General features: G+C 38.7%; 2 protein-coding genes across 17 annotated transcripts in view; one reads left to right on the top strand and one right to left on the bottom strand.

Moving 5' to 3' along the window:
- The window catches only part of TASOR (transcription activation suppressor), a 52,858-nt gene extending 49,300 nt beyond the window's left edge, over nt 1–3,558 (top strand). For 5 of the 10 annotated variants that reach the window (XM_082664540.1, XM_082664538.1, XM_082664537.1 and 2 more), the window contains 4 exons: nt 249–357; nt 1,684–1,862; nt 2,046–2,210; nt 3,018–3,558. In XM_082664540.1, coding sequence (XP_082520666.1) covers nt 249–357; nt 1,684–1,862; nt 2,046–2,210; nt 3,018–3,541 — 977 coding nt within the window. In that variant the 3' untranslated portion in view covers nt 3,542–3,558. Of the gene's footprint in view, nt 1–248; nt 358–1,683; nt 1,863–2,045; nt 2,211–2,740 lie in introns of those variants that run through there. The other 5 variants (XM_082664544.1, XM_082664542.1, XM_082664543.1 and 2 more) reach the window with 2 other exon arrangements.
- Nucleotides 3,559–3,621: 63 nt separating this feature from the next.
- CCDC66 (coiled-coil domain containing 66) overlaps nt 3,622–19,431 on the bottom strand; it is a 54,243-nt gene continuing 38,433 nt past the window's right edge. For 6 of the 7 annotated variants that reach the window (XM_082664545.1, XM_082664546.1, XM_082664550.1 and 3 more), the window contains 5 exons: nt 8,570–9,060; nt 7,908–7,948; nt 6,856–7,097; nt 6,499–6,614; nt 4,848–5,107 (listed from right to left, as the gene is read on the bottom strand). In XM_082664545.1, coding sequence (XP_082520671.1) covers nt 5,021–5,107; nt 6,499–6,614; nt 6,856–7,097; nt 7,908–7,948; nt 8,570–9,060 — 977 coding nt within the window. In that variant the 3' untranslated portion in view covers nt 4,848–5,020. Of the gene's footprint in view, nt 3,709–4,847; nt 5,108–6,498; nt 6,615–6,855; nt 7,098–7,907; nt 7,949–8,569; nt 9,061–19,431 lie in introns of those variants that run through there. The other variant, XM_082664548.1, reaches the window with a different exon arrangement.

Genomic DNA, 19,431 nt, shown 5'->3' with positions numbered 1-19,431 from the left:
TTCCCTTGGATTACTTTTGGTTTGTTATTGTTATCAACATGTTGTTTTTTTGTGTGTAGATGTTATGTTCTTAGATCTCAAAGAGGATGTATAGATCTGTCTCCCTTAGAGGAGAAAAAAGAGAAAGAAAATACTACATAGGAAAGTATGTGTTCTACATGATATCAACAAACACTTCTTCCTTAATTCAGTTGTGGAGTGGGTGACTTGTTTATTGAATTTAAAATGAACTTCATTATCTCTAACAGAGAACCTTAAAAATTTTTTGACATTCCTCGAAGAACTTAGTACTCCAGAAGGAAAATGGCAATGGAAAGTCCACTGTAAATTTCAGAAAAAACTAAAGGAACTGGGCAGGTAAGGTTTGAAAAATAACTATATATTGGTTGTTGATTTTAACATTGTGTTCACAGAATTTTGCTATTTTTTATGTTTGTAAATTATAGATGCTGCTCAGTTTTCACAGATGTCTTTTGCCAGCCGTAAGGGAATGTAGATGCTGAATTATTCTAGCCTGTTTGAAAATGATACTGTTTATGTAGAGGTTTGTTGAAGTTCTAGTTATGTACAGAGATAAAATTGGCTTAAACTTTACCACTTGGGTTTAGAATAATCATCAAAACGGGATAATCAGCATTCTTTATTTTTTTATGGAACTGTACATGCCAAGTAGATCAGGCCCTCTCCTAATTGTTAATCTAATAATATTACACATATGAGACAAGGATTAATCTTGACATGATAAAGGGATCTATGATTAGGACATTCATTTATGTAATAAGTGATTTCTAACATGCCCAGAAGTCACTTCTCAAAACGTGATTCTTGGAGCACTAGTCCCTTGAGAGGCTCTGCAAATGACTGTTGTAATCAGATGAGTTTGGGATACTATATCCTACTACTAGAGTCCATATAATGTACTTATTTACACATTTGAAGATCTGAGAAACTTTGTAGTTAAGGATCCTGTTTTACATTTTGTCAGTCAGCATTTCTGAAACCTAGACCACAAAACATTTTTTTCTTCTAATACCTATTGATATTCCATTGGACACACTTAGGGAAATTCAGGCTTTAGTAATTTTAAATTATTTAACTTTTTATTTCATTTTTTAAAAACTTGTTTTATCTTCAAATCATGTGAAGTAAGCATTGGGGAAGTCTTATTTTTATATAACAGATAGCAATACTGAGGCCCGGAGGTATAACTTGTACAAATTAGTACCGTCATCTTCCTGACAATAGCCCGTAATTTCTACCACATGTTGCATTTACCACATGTTGCCTTGCATCTGGAAGTATAGAAATAGCTCAGAGCCATGTTATTTTTTGAAGGAAGGATTTATATTTTTTTGTCCTTTTACACCCTTCATTATAGTTCTAAATTAGTGAAGCTGAAGAGAAGTGTAATTTATTTAGTAAGTAATAAGTTGAGATTTTTGTCTGAACTGAATAGCTGGCCCTCAGGCTTTGTACCGAGAGAAAGCCCCTGGAGTTACCAGTGGATTGCACAATTCCTGCTTTCCCTCTACTAAGAAGCACCTGTACATCAGGCAGTGAGCTAAGCAGTGCAGTTGTCGTTAGTTGCCTCAATTGAGAAATTATGGCTTTAATTTCAAGTGAAAACGTCCATACTAAATTTTAGAAATGCAGATACAGATACTGAACTACTTAATTTCACAGATTGAATGCTAAAGCTCTGAGTCTCTTGACCCTTCTGAATGTCTATCAGAAGAAACATCTGGTTGAAATTTTGTCATACCACAACTGTGATTCACAAACTCGAAATGCTCCAGAATTGGATTGCCTTATCAGACTTCAGGCTCAAAACATACAGCAACGACACATAGTCTTTTTAACAGGTAACAAGAGTGCTCTTAAGCTTTCTACTGTGAATACAGGAATGTGTATGAAAGGATTTTGTGGGGCTGTGTTGGGTGTTCCTGAAAATGTGGAGAAAAGGATTTTGGAGGGCTGGACGCAGGCATTATCATTTTATATTTGCAAGTGTTTTATACTCAACTTTTTTTTTTTTTTCAATTTAGAAAAGAGTATCAAGATGCTTTCCAGTTATACCGATAATGGAATAGTGGTTGCGACTGCTGAAGACTTTATGCAAAACTTTAAAAATCTTGTGGGCTATCACAACTCAATCACAGAAGAAAACCTTCCTTTGCTTGGTGCTAATGAGAATCTTGAGTCGCAGTCAGGTAACTTTTCAGTAGTTTTCATTTTCTTTAAGGCAGACAGAAAAAGAATGGTTTTGCTTTGATTTCATATAATGAAATGCTAATTTTGAAACTGCTCACCTCAGTGTAAACTCAGCTTCAGGGGAAGTGTTTCAAGGCATTTATCATTCTTTTACTTAGCATACACAAAATCTGCTCATTTATTATACTATAGTCAGTATAAGCTGTTTGAGTTAATGTAGACTGCATACTATAGAGTAGGCATTTTCTTTTTGAGGGTATGTAAGCTTTATTGGCTTCTGTTGTGAATTAAAGCAGTTTAATTACAAGGTAGTAGAGATATCCATAGCTTTAGTCTTTTGTGAGATGGCCTTTGCTTTGGTTCCAGGTTTTATGTAAAATGAAAGATGTACTTTTGTTTTTGAGGAAAAGCAGAGATGTTCGAACATTTGATACAGCTAACCAGTTTAGTAGTAACCCAGTGAAGCTAGATGTCAGAATTTTTATTTTATATTTGTCTTGTCGAATACTGAATTACCGTATAACTTTAGATGCTGTTTTGACATTAACCCCTTTGGAGCTGGGAGTTGGGATTTCCCAACATTAAACGTGAACACATTTCGCAGAAGCTTTTAGCATCGGATTATCTGGACATTCACACCTAGTGTGAGTGTTGTGACTAAGTGAACTTGTGGCAGAAGACCAAGCTTTAAGGGATTGTGGACTTGCAGACCCTGACGCATTATATTGTGTGAGTAGTGTATAATTTTAAAACTTAAACAAATTGTGTATTTCAATAGAGGAGGACTTTTTGTTTTTTAAATGTAGCTCTTTTAGAAAACGATGAAAAGGACGAAGAGGATATGTCTCTGGATTCAGGGGATGAAATCTCAAAAATAGAAGTATGCAGCAATTTTCATTCAGAAATGGAGAAAGAGACCAAAGGATCACGTGGAACAGATCAAAAAAAGAATATTCAAATTGAGTTGCAATCGTCTCTTGACTTGCAAAAAAGTTTATTAGAAGAGAAGACTTATGAAATTGATTCTGAAGAGAGAGCTTCTATTGATATAGTATGCTCTGAAGGAGAGAACAGTAATTCAGCTGAACAGGATTCATATAGCAACTTTCAGGTTTATCACAGTCAATTAAATATGTCCCATCAGTTTAGTCATTTTAATGTTCTCACTCATCAGACATTTTTGGGGACACCATATGCCCTTTCATCAAGTCAGTCTGAAGAAAGTGAAAATTACTTTTTATCTGCTTATACTCAAAACTTGGATAGAGAGAAATCTCCATTAAGTTGGTGGAAAAGTGATACTTCCAGGCCGTTTTCAAAAGAGAAATAATTACAGTAACTTTTTTTTTTTTAAGTAGGTTGTTATGGACTTTTTCTGTTTCTTAAAAGTGAATTCACAATTTATATTTCATTCTCTAAACAAAAGGTTTCTTTTCCTTTCGCAAATGTTTTTTTTCCTCTTATTTAAATCATGATGGCCTGTAACAGTTGAAGCATCTGAAAATTGAAATAAATATATATTTTTAACATATTGTACTTGAATTATCTCATATTGGCACTTTTAAGTTTTACACTTATGTCATCTGTACTTTGGCTTCAAATTGAAGCCTGTTTTATATGTAAAACTAGATAGTTGCAAAAGGATAGTGAACAATGGCTTTACATTTTTTCCCCTCTTCTAATGTCAATGATCCCAGCTACTTTTGCTGAAATGATATATCAACTGATGCATTTGCTACTTTTGCTGAAATATCAACTAATGCATTTATTTTAAGCTTTTTGTATAGTGCTTTTACACAGGTATAAGCCAGTGATGTTTTAATATTTACACGATTTTGGCTCAATACCTCAAGATTTATTGAACAAAGCCATTTCATTTAGATGATAAAACTATGTACCATATGGGACTTAGGACTTAACACCAGGCAGCATTATTTTTTATTTTTAGACAACCATGTAAAATCACCTGTTGCTAAAATTTTGGTCAACCTTTGAGAATATTTGATAATTACAATTTTCAGTGCTTGTGTGGTCCTTAAACAAAAACCTATCTTTTGAAATATGAAACTGAATTTGGTTATTAAAGGCATTAAACAATTTGAAATAAACTTTGCTGTAGATTTTAAAATTGTTAGAAAAATGTAAGTATATTTTTCAGGTGGTAAGCACTTAAGTGCTATATACTAAAGCTAACTTTTTAAATTCACAGATAAAAGTACATGGTGAAGATAAATTTTAAATCCACATGTATTGCTAATAACTGCCTCTCCATTACTAATACAAACTTGTAAATGTTTTTGAAAACTGTAGTTTCTACAATAAAAGAAGTCATTAAAAAAAGGACTTAAAAAAATTTCCATGTAAGCCTAAACTGAATCTGGGCTATTTTAGTAAAAGTAAGTATGTCAGACCTTCCTTTGGCACCTCCAAAGAACTTTGAGTTCTACTCTTTAAAATCTTTTTATAGAGCAAAATATCTAAGTGATATTTTAATAAGCTACATGTAAAAAGTGTGGAAGAACACTGTAAACTCCAGACTGTGTTAAGGTAAGTAGATCAATACCTCAATACCCACATTGTGATGAGCAGAAAAAAAATTTTTTTTTTTACTACTTTTTTACAAGTGTCTTGTTTTATTGTTTTTTAAAAAATATATATACACACATACTTTACTACATAATGTACAAGTTTTAAATAAGCATTTTAAAAAGAAATCTAGGCTATTTGATAAATACAGTTAAGCAACAACCAATCTCACATTTCATAATTTGGAAGACAAATCAAATGTAAAGGATTTGATTTTCTACATTTAAAACGAAGAACTAAAATTCTCTTCTTGATTTGCAGCTAAAGGCATGAGATTAGTTTCCAACTCTCTTTGCTTCTGGAGAAGGCCCTGAAATCGTATTGATATGTTAGTACGGTGTGCAGCAGACGGGCAAATTATTCCTATTTTACCTTTCTCTCTTGTTAATACAGAACTATATTTACTTTGAAAACACGTATTACGCTCAGTTACTTTGTCATGTTCAACTCAAGAATTTTCAATTTTTACACCAGACTTTCTCACTTGGATACTGTGCAGCTATCACACATTTGTAAGATTATATTTTTAGCCATACAACCAATAGAAATGACCTTTCTTAAAACCATGTCTCCTAACTGTGGGGCTGAACACCACCTCTTTCCTTTTCCCTAAATGCTCTTAAAATGGTCATAAGTCTCCCTTTAACCATCCAGTGTTTATCTTGACTGCATTAACCTTAGTGGCTAGTTAGTACAAGGCCCTGCTGAAGTAAGATATGGTCACTAAGGTGTATACATCACATTCCTTTCTCTTAAGCTACAACTTCTGTCTCTACTAAGCTAGAATATACCTTGTCACTTTAAAAAGAGGTTTAAGTAAAATCTTCACTGTGTGAATTACCAAGCTTGAGTTACAAAATTCAATCCACATGTAACCAAAGCTACAGCATTTAAAAAACTAAGGGACACTTTATAATCCTGGGTTAGTGGGGGTGATTTTCTAGTCCTATAGATCAACAATTTGAAATGCAGGAGGCATTCATAAATGACTGGACATGGAAAAGGGTAATCCTAAAACTACAGTTTATTTTCCCCAAATACACAAAGTATACTGTGAATCAAAGCTAATCGCAAAACCAGTTTTGCAAGTCTTTTTTTTTTTTTTTTAAGCACAGGGACAGGTGTTTTTTTTTTTTGTTTTTTAAGGCCAGCTGGTAGAGAACAGTTATAGCCTTAAATATTGGATGTGTTACCTGATTTTATTTTTATCTGAGCAGATAATGAGTCAAAATTGGTCTGGGAGAAAAAGTAGTCTGGTAAGATTATACCTGTAATTTCACATTATATTACTCTTCGGGACTTGTGTCAAGTTCTATTCCAAACACGGCCAACACGTTCATTTAAAAAAATGTGAACTGCATTACTAAGAATTAAAGCATAACTGTATTTATTTTCTGCCTTTGGTTTTAGGGCCTTATTGATCATACTTTGCCATTTCAAATGTATGCCTTTTTTCATTAAATAAAGTTGTCTTAATATTCAAAATGTCTCATGATTTCATGCTGGAAAGAAACAGTCTTAGAGATGGCAATGTGAAAGAAATAGAAAGTTGTGTTTTTTTAAAAAGAATCAGCACCTGTACATTAAACTGACATGTGGTGAAGTCACATAAGTCGTGTAACCAACGATGTTTAGTAAAACTGGTAAAACACAGCCCTCCACCAGAAAATGGTCACATCCAAACTTTGGAAGAGCTCATACCTGTCTCAGTTCTGACAGTCCCTTAAGGATTGCTTGCTGTCGATCCCTGTTTTTCACCAAGTTAGGATTAAGAAGTGGGTCCCTGAGATGGTCAAAAAGCTGTTCTTGGTCACAGTCTGAAGCCAGATAAAAATGACAAAAATTCAAATACATTTATAATATGAAATAGCCCTATGCTATAGCATTCTATGGATTCATTAATAAATTTATATCCTAGGAAAGCACCAAGTAGAATTTAAGTAATAAATATTCAATAAAAATTTTAATAATTGACTCCAAAAGAGAAATTTTTTTCTACCTCTCTTGGGGCAATTTGGATTTTTAATTGGGGGGGGGGGTACACTTATATTTACTTACCATGTAGATTTTGGTACTGAGGATCCTGGGTTAAAGGCCTAGACAGTGGTGCATCTGGATCAAGGTAATAGATCTCATTGGTTCGGACATAGGGAATAAAATGAAATGGTTCAGAAAACCCAGGTGATAATTCTGTTTGACTGTCTCCTGAGATCAGATCCTCTCTTTCATAAGTACTGTTTTTTAGTGTCTGAGTTTGCTGCGTTCTGTTTTTCACTGCCAGAACTGGTGGTGATTGAGACCTGTATTTTTCCAAAAAGCACAATAAGGGACTTCTTAAAAAGCATGAATGAGAAACTGTATTTTATTTTAGATTAAGCATATTCTATTCTTCAATCACATTTCAATTTATTCTAAATGTACCTATAACACCTTTAGGAACACTATATGTAAGAGGCTTGAGTTCTATGATACCATTTCCTAAAACAGGGCAACAAAATGGGATTAATTTGGGGTTTACTAGTACTTGCTGAGGATTATATATATGCTAGAACAGGGAGAAATTTACTAGCTTCTGAGGATCAACACTACCTGAGTTAATTTAAACCTAATGTTTCTCCTTAGATAATTCACTATAAAATAATATACTTACCGCCTAAAACTAAACTTGCTATTAGAGCCATATTCAGAGACAGCTTAAACCAGCTGGTTTGTGCACAAAAGTAGAGAATAAAAATTCTAACAATTTAAAATCTCCCACTGGTTAATTTCTCATTATCCCTACCAGTCATTTATTCCCTACCCCCTCAATCCAAGCAGAACGTCTATTCCACTGCTGGCATATCTGGAAAATCAAAACTGTTAAAGTCTGAAGATAACAAAATATCACCCACATTCCTGCTTAGGATGCCTAGGTCCAGTCCAATTTGGACCTTCAAATTCTAGGTAAAATGCCAGACACCCTTTCCCTTAAACCTCTATTCACCTGAAGTCACAAACTTTCCTGTTACTGTCTTCACAGACATGCATACATGCTTGATCTCACCTATATTTTGAGCAAGTATTTTATATCACACAGAAAGCACTAAGTAGCTACGGAATCCATAACATACCTTTCCTTGTTGAAAGAATTAATTATCTGAGGTTCTTCTTCCTAAATGATAGACAGGAGAGACAGGAGTTAACAGTGTTTCCATACGTCCCCACAAATGTTTTTAGTGGTTGTTGAAATAATCTGAGGATGATATTTGAGTAACACATACTGGATAATAGGACAGGAGAGGCTTGGTACTTCTCCAGAGTCAGAGAAACCAATCCAGTAATTCCTGACCTTGTAAATTATCCTGTCTATATGGACTATAAACAAGAGTTTTGAATGGGTATCTGAATAAAGAATAGCATTAATCTATACAGGGTTTAAGTGTAAACTTTTTCTGTAAAGGACATAGTAAACACTTGGCTTTGTGAGCCATGTGGTCTCTGTTGCAACTACTCTAAACTCTTCTTGCAGCATGAAGCCAGCCACAGACAATAGGTTAAAAAAAAAATGAGCATGGCTGTACTGCTAAAAACTTTATTTGCAAAAGCAGGCAGCACGATGGATTTGCCCATTGGCCATAGTTTGTTGACCCCTGCTGTAAACTACAGCAAATTTCTAGAACTCTTATTCACGCCCAGAATAGCCCTGTCAAAACATGCATGTGTGGAACTGTATTCTCATTCTAAAAACTTCGATACATGCTTTAAAATATTTTTCTAGACAGAAGAGCTTTACCTTTTTGACTAGCTGCCACCTGAAACTTGGTTCGGTTTCTTGAGATGAATGAAGAACATCTGGTGTAGTGACTCTATTTTGAGAGAGGTGTCCAGGATTATTTCTTTCTACCAAATGAAGCAGTTCCATCTGCCTTCTTACTCTTTTTTCTTCTCTCAGCTTTTGAAGCTGTTTAGGGTACTTTTCTGATGCTGGAATATACCGTCTCAGTGGTTTATTTATATTCCAATCAGGCCTTTTAGGACACTTCTTCATATGTTTTGTTTGTTTCTCTGTTCTTGTGAACTGATTACACTGGTCATTATAACTGTTTTCTTTTTCTAAGTTGGCTCCGTTATCATGACTTACTAGTTCTTGCTTGTTCTTCCTAGTGTTAAACTGTTCATTAAATTCTGCAGGAATCTCAGGAGATGAACAGTTTATAATTTCCCTCTCTATTACCGATCCACAGCATGATTCTATATTGGTAAATATTCCAGCATTTAAATCATCTAAAAGAAAGTTTCAGATGATTAATTTTTTAAAAATTGTGGTAAAACATACATAATGCAAAATTTACCATTTTAACCATTTTTTCAAAGGCATTAAAACTGCCCTCTAAAACTCTGGTTTGAAAATTGAAAAAAAAAATTCTATACCCACTAAACTCCCCATCCCCCGCTTCCTGCCAGCTCATAGCAACCACCATACTAATTTGTCTCTATGACTGTCTCTTTTTGTGACTTCTGTTAGCATAATGTCCTCAAAGTTCATCCAAGTTGTAGCATGTGTCAGAATATCCTCCTTTTTAAGGCTGAATACACACACACCATAAAACATTCCATTGTATGTATATACCACACTTTTGTTTATCCACTCATCTGCCAAGGGACACTTGGGTTGCCTCCACCTTTGGGCTATTCTTCAAGACCTTACTTTTTTCAGTTCTTCTGACTACACCCAGAAGTGGAATCGCCAGACCATATAGTAATTATAAATTTTCTGAGGAAATGCCATTCTGTTTCCTTTAGCAGCTGCACCATTTTACATTCCCACCAACAATGCACAACGGTTCCAATTTCCCTAAATCTTCCATTAAAGCAGTTTTAAGTGTACAATTCAGTGGCGCCAAACACACTCATGATGCCACACAATTCCAGACCCCATCGTCACCTCAAGCAGAAACCCTGCACCCACTAAGCAGTAACTCCCCATTCCACCCTCCTTCCCAACCCTCAGCAACTTCCACTCTACTTTCCACTTCTGAATTTGTCCACCCAACCCTAAATTCCTTACACCAGTGGAACTATACAATATTTTTGTCTCCCTGCACAACTGCCCCCCGCCCCTCACGTGCAGCTTATTTCACTCAGCGTAATGCCTTCACGGATTATTCAAGCTACAGCACATATCAGAACTTCAGATGATTCGCTATTTTTTTATTTTATTTTTGGCTGCGCTGGGTCTTCGTTGCTGCACATGGGCTTTCTCTAGTGGCGAGCGGGAGCTACTCTTCATTGCGGTATGTCGGCTTCTTACCGTGGTGCACGGGGGAGCACGGGGTCTAGGTGCGCCGGCTTCAGTAGTTGTGGCACACGGGCTCAGCAGTCGTGGCTCGTGGGCTCCAGAGCACAGGCTCAGTAGTTGCAGCACACAGGCCCAGCTGCTCTGCGGCATGTGGGTGGGATCTTCCCGGAGGAGGGCTCGAACCCGTGTACCCCGCAATAGCAGGGCGGATTCTTAACCACTGTGCCAACAGGGAAGTCCTCATCTAACTTTTTAAATGTCTGTATCTCATATACCATCATGCTATGCCTCCAGGCCATCCCTGAATCACATATAACCTTTTACTTTCTTCCATTTTGAAAACAGGAAAAGTTCACCATTCAAACATCTAAAATCTCCTTAAAATTTACATAATGTTCATGATTATATATGTGTTCAGCTATCACAACAATTGAGCAACAAAATTACTTTGTTGCTCAAAAGACTTTTTTTCACATATGATTAAAATTTTAAATTCACAATTAGCTAAAAAAAAGTCCAATTATTGCTGTGTGTTATTGCAGACTAGAGCTGGCCAGGACTAATCCTAGTAAGGCTGCCCAGCCTACATCATTTTCATACTGGATATCCTTTTTTGCCACTCTAGACCCACTTTACACCTTTCTCTCCCCGGCTCTCTGACCTAGCAGGCTGACTGGTAAAAACCTTATCAATGGGTTCCTGGGTCCTCTGGTTTCTGTTTCTGTCAGGAGTGTTCATATGCAGATTATAGGAAGGGAAAAGAGTGAATTCAGGATACTTATCCCACTGGCTCATTCCCTGTGAGCTGACCTCAGGCTGACTCTATCCCTTTACCAAAGGTTCCCCTCAAAGTTACCTCTATACAACGCTTGTCTTCTAGGTTCTGGTAACAAGTCAGTTGCTACTAGCACCAGAGTCAAAGCACTACTGCTGTTTTCCCTCACATCCACTCCTTTGAAAATAGTCTCTTTTTAAATAATCCATCTTTAATTATTCTACTTTGGGACCCTGACTGATTAAATTGCCTTAGAATCACCCAGTGATAATATACATAATTTCATGGTCTTAAAGACCTAGTTTGACTTTTTTTTTTTAGTTTGACTTCCTCTTAAGTGATGTGTAGGATTTATATAATTTTGTTGTTTATCTGGACATAGAGAAGGGAGAAACCACATTCTTCAAGCTTACGAGGAAACTATAAAAAAAAGTTTTGTTTTTTTTAATAAACTAAACAGGTTGCTTTACCCAATTCCCTTTTCAAATTCCCTTCTACCTTCTGTCATATTATGTAATCTGGTGTTGTACTGAAGATCTAAAATTAACTGGCAGAAAGAGTGGTATGTTAGAGGATGGATTTCCATTAAGACATTCTGGGCTTGGGGCTCAGCACTAGCCAACTCCAGAGTAGCTTTTTGATATTTCTAGAGGAACATTAATATTATCTCCTAACTTATGGCCAGCCAAATTGGTTTTTGTCTCTTGTTAAGTTACCAAGGGATCCCCAAGACCACAAATAACTGACAGGAGGGTCCACTGGTAATTAGTTTAAAAACTGAAGGTCTGGTTCAAGGTGGTGACCTAGGAAGATCCTGAACTCGCCTCCTACAGACACACTTGAACCTATAGTTACATATGGAACAATTTCCTCTGAAAAAAACCTAAACAACTGGCTGGGCGACTCCTACACATTGCCCAAGTCTGGCACACCATCAAAGCAGGTGGGAGAGGCTGAGACACAGTCAAGCCATAAACCCCACCCCTGTGCTGCAACCCACAATTGGGAGGGAACTCAAAACCCAGCGCTTTTCCCCAAGGAGATAAGGGTTTGAACCCCACATTGGGTACCCCCACTTTTAAGATCTGCACAGAACAGATAATCCCCCAAAACACACAGCACTGAAAACCAATGTGGCTCATGTCCACAAGACCCACAAAGCTATAGCAAAAGGGAGAAACAGCTCTTAAAGGGCTCACTTACCTCAGGGCCCAGTGCAGAGGCAGCTGATTACACCCAAATGTGAAAGAGGCTCATTTAAAAATATGCTGAAGCGATGGCCCAAGAGGTAGGAATGTAACTTAACACATCTAGGGGCTTGCTGGAATACTCTTGGGATGGGGGTGGGGATGAGGATGGTGGGCACCACCTGTTTTTTTTTTTAAAAGAACCACTAGGCCTTTTACTCCCACCTTGCTGTCCCTGCCCCGGCTGTTACACTGCCCCCCGCCCAACTTCAACATGTACAGCAAACCCTCAGCAAACATCATTCTCAATGGTGAAAAACTGAAGGCGTTTCCTCTAAGATCAGGAGTAAGACAAAGATGTCAACTCTAGCCACTTTATTCAACATAGTTTTCGAAGTCCGAGCCACAGCAATCGGTAAGAAAAATAAATAAAAGGAATACAAATTGGAAAAGAAGAAGTAAAACTGTCACTGTTCACAGATGACATGATACTATACATAGAAAATACTAAAGATGCCACCGGTAGACTACTAGAGCTAATCAATGAATCTGGTAAAGCTGAAGGATACAAAATTAATACACAGAAATCTCTTGCATTCCTATACACTAACAATGAAAGAGCAGAAAGAGAAATTAAGGAAAGAATCCCATTTACCATTGCAACAAAAAGAATAAAACACCTAGGAATAAACCTACCTAGGGAGACAAAAGACCTGTATGCAGAAAACCATAAGACACTGTTGAAAGAAACTGAAGATGATACCAACAAATGGAGAGATATACCATGTTCTTGGATTGGAAGAATCAATATTGTGAAAATGATTATACTACCCAAAGCAATCTATAGATTCAGTGCAATCCCTATCAAATTACCAATGGCATTTTTCACAGAATTAGAACAAAAAATTTAACAATTTGTATGGAAACACAAAAGACCCCACACAGCCAAAGCAATCTGCAAAAAGAAAAATGGAGCTAGAAGAATCAGGCTTCCCAACTTCAGACTATACTACAAAGCTACAGTAATCAAGACAGTATGGTACTGGGACAAAAACAGAAATATAGCTCAATGGTACAGGATAGAAAGCCCAGAGATAAACCCACACACCTATGGTCACCTAATCTATGACAAAGGAGGCAAGGATATACAATGGAGAAAAGACAGTCTCCTTCATAAGTGGTGCTGGGAAAACTGGACAGCTACATGTAAAAGAATGAAATTAGAACATTCTCTAACACCATACACAAAAATGAACTCAAAATGGATTAAAGACCTAAATGTAAGACTGGACACTATAAAATTCTTAGTGGAAAACATAGGCAGAACACTTTTTTTTTTTTTGGTGGTACGCAGGCCTCTCACTGTTGTGGCCTCTCCCGTTGCGGGGCACAGGCTCCGGACGCGCAGGCTCCCCGGCCATGGCTCACGGGCCTAGCTGCTCCGCGGCACGTGGGATCCTCCCAGTCTGGGGCACGAACCCGTGTCCCCTGCCTCAGCAGGCGGACTCTCAACCACTGCGCCACAAGGGAAGCCCCAGAACACTCTTTGACATAAATCACAGCAAGATCTTTTTTGACCCACCTCCTAGAGTAATGAAAATAAAAACAAAAATAAACAAATGGGACCTAATTAAACTTAAAAGATTTTGCGCAGCAAAGGAAACTATAAACAAAACGAAAAGACAACCCTCAGAATGGGAGAAAATACTTGCAAACGAAGCAACTGACAAAAGATTAATGTCCAAAATATACAAACAGCTCATGCAGCTCAATATCAAAAAAACAAACAACCCAATCCAAAAATGGGCGGAAGACCTAAATTGACATTTTTCTCCAAAGACATACAGATGGCCAAAAGGCATATGAGAAGATGCTCAACATCACTAATCATTAGAGAAATGCAAATCAAAACTACGAAGAGGTGTCATCTCACACCAGTCAGAGTGGCCACCATCAAAAAATCTACAAATAATAAATGCTGGAGAGGGTGTGGAGAAAAGGGAACCAACCTTTTTACACTGTTGGTGGGAATGTAAATTGATACAGCCACTGTGGAGAACAGTATGGAGGTTCCTTAAAAAACTAAAACTAGAACTACCATATGACCCAGCAATCCCACTACTGGGCATATACCCTGAGAAAACTGTAATTCAAAAAGACACATGGGACTTCCCTGGTGGCACAGTGGTTAAGAACCCTCCTGCCAATGCAGGGGACACGGGTTCAAGCCCTGGTCCGGGAAGATCCCACATGCTGTGAAGCAACTAAGCCCATGTGCCACAACTACTGAGCCTGTGCTCTAGAGCCCGCGAGCCACAACTACTGAAGCCCGCATGCCTAGAGCTCATGCTCTGCAACAAGAAAAGCCACCGCAATGAGAAGCCCGTACACCACAATGAAGAGTAGCTCCCACTCGCTGCAACTAGAGAAAGCCCACGCACAGCAACAAAGACCCAACACAGCCAAAAATAAATAAATAAATGTTTAAAAACAAAATAAAGAGACACATGTACCCCAATGTTCACTGCAGCACTATTTAAAATAGCCAGGTCATGGAAACAACCTAAATGTCCACTGACAGATGAATCGATAAAGAAGATGTGGTACATATATACAATGGAATATTACTCAGCCATAAAAAGGAACAAAACTGGGTCATTTGTAGAGATGTGGATGGACCTAGAGTCTGTCATACAGAATGTGAAGTCAGAAAAACAAATATCATATATTAATGCATATATGTGGAATCTAGAAAAATAGTACCGATGAACCTATTTCCAGAGAATGAATAGAGACATAGATGTAGAGAATGGATGTGTGGACACAGGTGGGATGAATTGGGAGATTAGGTTTGACATAAATACAGTACCATGTGTAAAACACATAGCTAGTTGGAACCTGCAGTATAGCACAGGGAGCCTTAGCTTGGTGCTCTGTGATGACCTAAATGGGCCAGATGCGGGGGCAGGGGAGGGAGGTCCAAGAGGAGGGGATATATGTATACATATAGCTGATTCACTTTGTTGTACAACAAAGTGTACAATATTCACTTCGTTGTATATTGTAAAGCAATTATACTCCAATAAAATAAATAAATAAAGTGACAGCTCATAAATTGGCTTTTATACAGTTTTGGACTATTCCAAGGATTACAAAAGCTTGAACTCAAGACAGGCTCTTCTCACTGAAATGAAGCAGTGGGATGAACTCACCTTGCAGTGCTAGTTTAAAAATTTAAGTCAAGTTGCTCCAAAGTTTTAAAGTCAGCAGGTGAAAAATACCTTAGATAAGTCTGAAATAAGGAATACCTTACATTGTACTGTAAGTGTTTATTATGTAAGAATAAATAAAAATGAGGTGGGAGAAGTACAGGTAGATGCATGCTAAGAACTACTGCCATTTTGAATACTAGCCAAAACTATTTTCCTTACAGATGTTTCTGTAAGAATTTTCTCTAAGCACTCTGTAATTTTAAGAAGTACTTTAATAAATGTTCTGTTTATACTCAAAAAAATATAAATAAAATTTTAAAAATTAAAAAACACTAAGCCTTTTATTCCCACCTTGCTGCCCCTGCCCCGCTGTTACACTCCCCACCCCCAGCTTCAAACGGGCGGCGGGGTGGGGGGGGGGAGGTACCATCTTCACAGCCACCCTCTGCCTTGCTATAGCTGGTACACGCCATCTTCACCCGCTCCCTTTACCCCATTTCAGAGTGCCAGTATCTCCTGAAGGGGAACTTTTACACGCATCTGGAGCCCTGGTTTTTACAGCTGTTGCCCCCTGATGGCCTGGCTGTGGAGGCAGGGGTTGGGGGGGGGCAGAGGTGGGTCACATTCCTTGGTCCCATGAAACTGTAACAATCAGAGAAACAGTTCTTGGCAGATTATCACCCCCAGGACACTGCATGGACAGCAGGCTGAAACTAACCCCAGTCTTTCTGAGAAAGATTCCTATTTGCTTCTCCAAAAGGTTTGGCCTTAAGGGTAGGCTTCTAGTTTGGTACACATCTAGGGGCCTACGGACAAGCTCTCAGGGAATGGAGATCATTAGATGCAATCTTCACATTATTTCTCCGCCTTAATCCAGCTTTCCAGTATTTCCCAAAAAGCTTATACCCTTGCAAGGTGCCCCAATTTTTGCAGCTGCCACCAGCAGACACTTCTACATCACCTGGTTCTAGTGGCCAAGCGCTCATGCTTGCAGGTCCCACAGGACTGTAACCAACGGAGAAAGAGTTCTTAAACAGCTACTACTGCCAGGGCACAGGAAGAGAAAACAGATGGAGTTCAGTCTCTCTGTGAAAGAAGCCTATTAGCGTATCATAGCTACAGCCTGAGGGGCAGGCTCCTAATTAAACACCTATCTAAGGGCTGACTGTAACCCTTTCCAGACACCTTAGAGGTCAAGCACCATCTTCATACTCTCAGCTATGCTCTAGTCGTCCATTATCTCTTGGAGGGGGGCTGTTACCTGCCTATGGTGCCACAGGTTTTACGTCTTGTGCCCTGGTTTCTGCAGCTGCTGCCTGGGGGATGTCTCTTGATTGCCTGGCTCTGGTGACCAGAGGGGCTTGTGTTCCAGAGTCTCAAGGGACTACAACAATTGAAAATTATTGGCATGTTACCACCCCCAGGGCACTACACAAACAGGAAACTGAAACACATACACCCTATCTTTTCATGAAAAAGGTCTATCTGCTTATCCTGGAGCTTTGGCCTGAGGGGCAGGCTTCAGGTTTGGCATACATCTAGAGGCTTACTGAGGTGCTCTTAGGGATGTAGGCTGTTGGACGCCATCTTTGCACTTATCCTCTGCTTCACTACAGCTTGCTGATGTCTCCCAGAAAAGAGCTTATACACAAGAGCTTATGCAATTGTCTGGAGCCCCAGTTTTTGCTACTGCCATCCAGGAGACGCCTCCAGAATGCCTAACTCTGATGGCCAGTGGAGCTTATGCCTGCAGTCCCACAGGACTGTATATATTTGTATATTTTAAAAGACTACCTGGGGCTTCGCTGGTGGCGCAGTGGTTGAGAGTCTGCCTGCTGATGCAGGGGACACAGGTTCGTGCCCCGGTCTGGGAAGATCCCACATGCCACGGAGCAGCTGGGCCCATGAGGCATGGCCGCTGAACCTGTGCATCCGGAGCCTGTGCTCCACAATGGGAGAGGCCACAACAGTGAGAGGCCCGCGTGCCGCAAAAAACCAAACCAAACCAAACCAAACCAAGACTGCCTGCGAGTCTGGCTTCCAGTCAGCCTGAATCTAGGTGCTTAGATTTGGGACACTGACAAATCCTGGCACCTCCTCAACCACTGGGAGCTATTAAAAATAGAATATCCTGCACGGACAATCACAAAGGCTTGAGATACAACCAAAAGCTAGGGTAAGATTGAATGATAACGTTCATATCCTACACAAGGCCACTCCTTCAAGACTGGAAGAGGTGGCTGTTCATTTAATGCAAAGAAACCAACAAAGAGAGTCAAGAAAAATGAAGAAACAAAGGAAGAACATGTTCCAAATGAAAGAATAAAGAACCTTAATGAAAAAGTGATAAGTAATCTACCTGATAAAGAGTTCAAAGTAAGTAATGATCCTAAAGGTTCTCACCAAATTCAAGAAACCAATGGATAAACACAGTGAGAACTTCAGAAGAGATAAAATATAAATAGTACCAAATAGAAGCCACAGAGCTGAAGAATACAATAACTAAACTGAAAAATAGAGGGGTCCAACATCAGACTAATAGAAGCAGAAGAAAAGTTCATGAACCTGATGACAGGGCAGCAGAATTCATCTAATCAGAGTGGCAAAGAGAAAAAGAATTATAAAAGTGAAGACAGATTAAGGGATTTATGAGACAACATCACGTGAACTAAAATTTGCATTACAGGGGGCCCAGAAGGAGACAGAAAAGGGACAGAAAACTTATCTGAAGATATAATGGCTTAAGACTTCCCTCACCTTGGGGAAGAAAGCTCTGTGGAAACCCCGAGAACACTAAACAAGATGAACCCAATGGACCCACACACCAAGGCACAGTATAATGAAAATGTCAAAAAAGTTAAAGACAAGGAGAGACACTTAAGAGCTGCAAGAGAAAAACAACTTGGGCTTCCCTGGTGGCGCAGTGGTTGAAAATCCGCCTGCAGATGCAGGGGACATAGGTTCGTGCCCTCGTCCGGGAAAATCCGACATGCTGCAGAGCGGCTGGGCCCGGCCACTGAGCTTGCGCGTCCGGAGCCTGTGCTCCACAACGGGAGAGGCCACAACAGTGAGAGGCCTGCGTACCGCAAAAAAAAAAAAAAGAGAAAAACAACTTGTTATGTACAAAGGAACCCTCATAAGACTATGAGATTTTTCAGCAGAAACTCTGCAAGCCAGAGGCAGTGGCAAAAAATATTCGAAGTGTTTAAAGAAAAAAACTTCCATTAAGAATATTCTATCCGGGCTTCCCTGGTGGCGCAGTGGTTGAGAGTCCGCCTGACGATGCAGGGGACACGGGTTCGTGCCCCGGTCCGGGAGGATCCCACATGCCGCAGAGTGGCTGGGCCCGTGAGCCATGGCCGCTGAGCCTGTGCATCCGGAGCCTGTGCTCCACAACAGGAGAGGCCACAACAGTGAGAGGCCCACGTATGGCAAAAAAAAAAAAAAAAAAGAATACTCTATCCAGCAAAGTTATCATTCAGAATCGAAGGAGAGAGAAAGAGTGTTTTCCCAGATAAGCAAAAGCTAAAGGAGTTCATCACCACTAAACTGGTTTTATAAAGGAACTTCTTTAAGCTGAAAAGGGTGCTATAATTAGTAGCAGAAAAACATATACAAGTATAAATCTCACTGTAAAGGTTAATATTAAAGGCAGTGGATTATTCACTCATAAATCTCATAAATCACTCATAAAGCTAGTATGAAGGTTCAAAGACAAAAGCAGTAAGAATAAATAGTTAAGGGACACACAAAGTAAAAGATATAAAATGTGACATCAAAAACATAAAACACAAAGGGGAAGAGTAAAAATGTAGAGCTTTAGGTGGCATTCAAACTTAAGTTGTTATAAAGTTGGTAAGCCTCATGATAACCACAATGCATAAACCTATAGTAGATACACAAAAGATAAAGAGAAAGGTATCTAAGCATACTTCTAAAGAAAGTCATCAAAACACCAAGGAAGAGAAGAAGGGACAAAGAGGAACTACAAAACAACCACAAAACAATTAACAAAAGTACAATATATACATTCCTATCCTTAATTACTTTAAATGTGAATGGACTCAATTCTCCAATCAAAAGAGAAAGAATGGCTAAATGGATTAAAAAAAAAACCCCACACTTATCTTATATGCTGCCTACAAGAAACTCACATCAGATACAAGGACACACCACACACTG

This window comes from Grampus griseus (assembly GCF_964374135.1).
Source record: "Grampus griseus genome assembly, chromosome: 10".
Classification (NCBI taxonomy): Eukaryota; Metazoa; Chordata; class Mammalia; order Artiodactyla; family Delphinidae; genus Grampus; species Grampus griseus.
The sequence above is the reverse complement of the archived record's forward strand: the minus strand, read 5'-3'. Positions and strand labels throughout refer to the sequence as shown.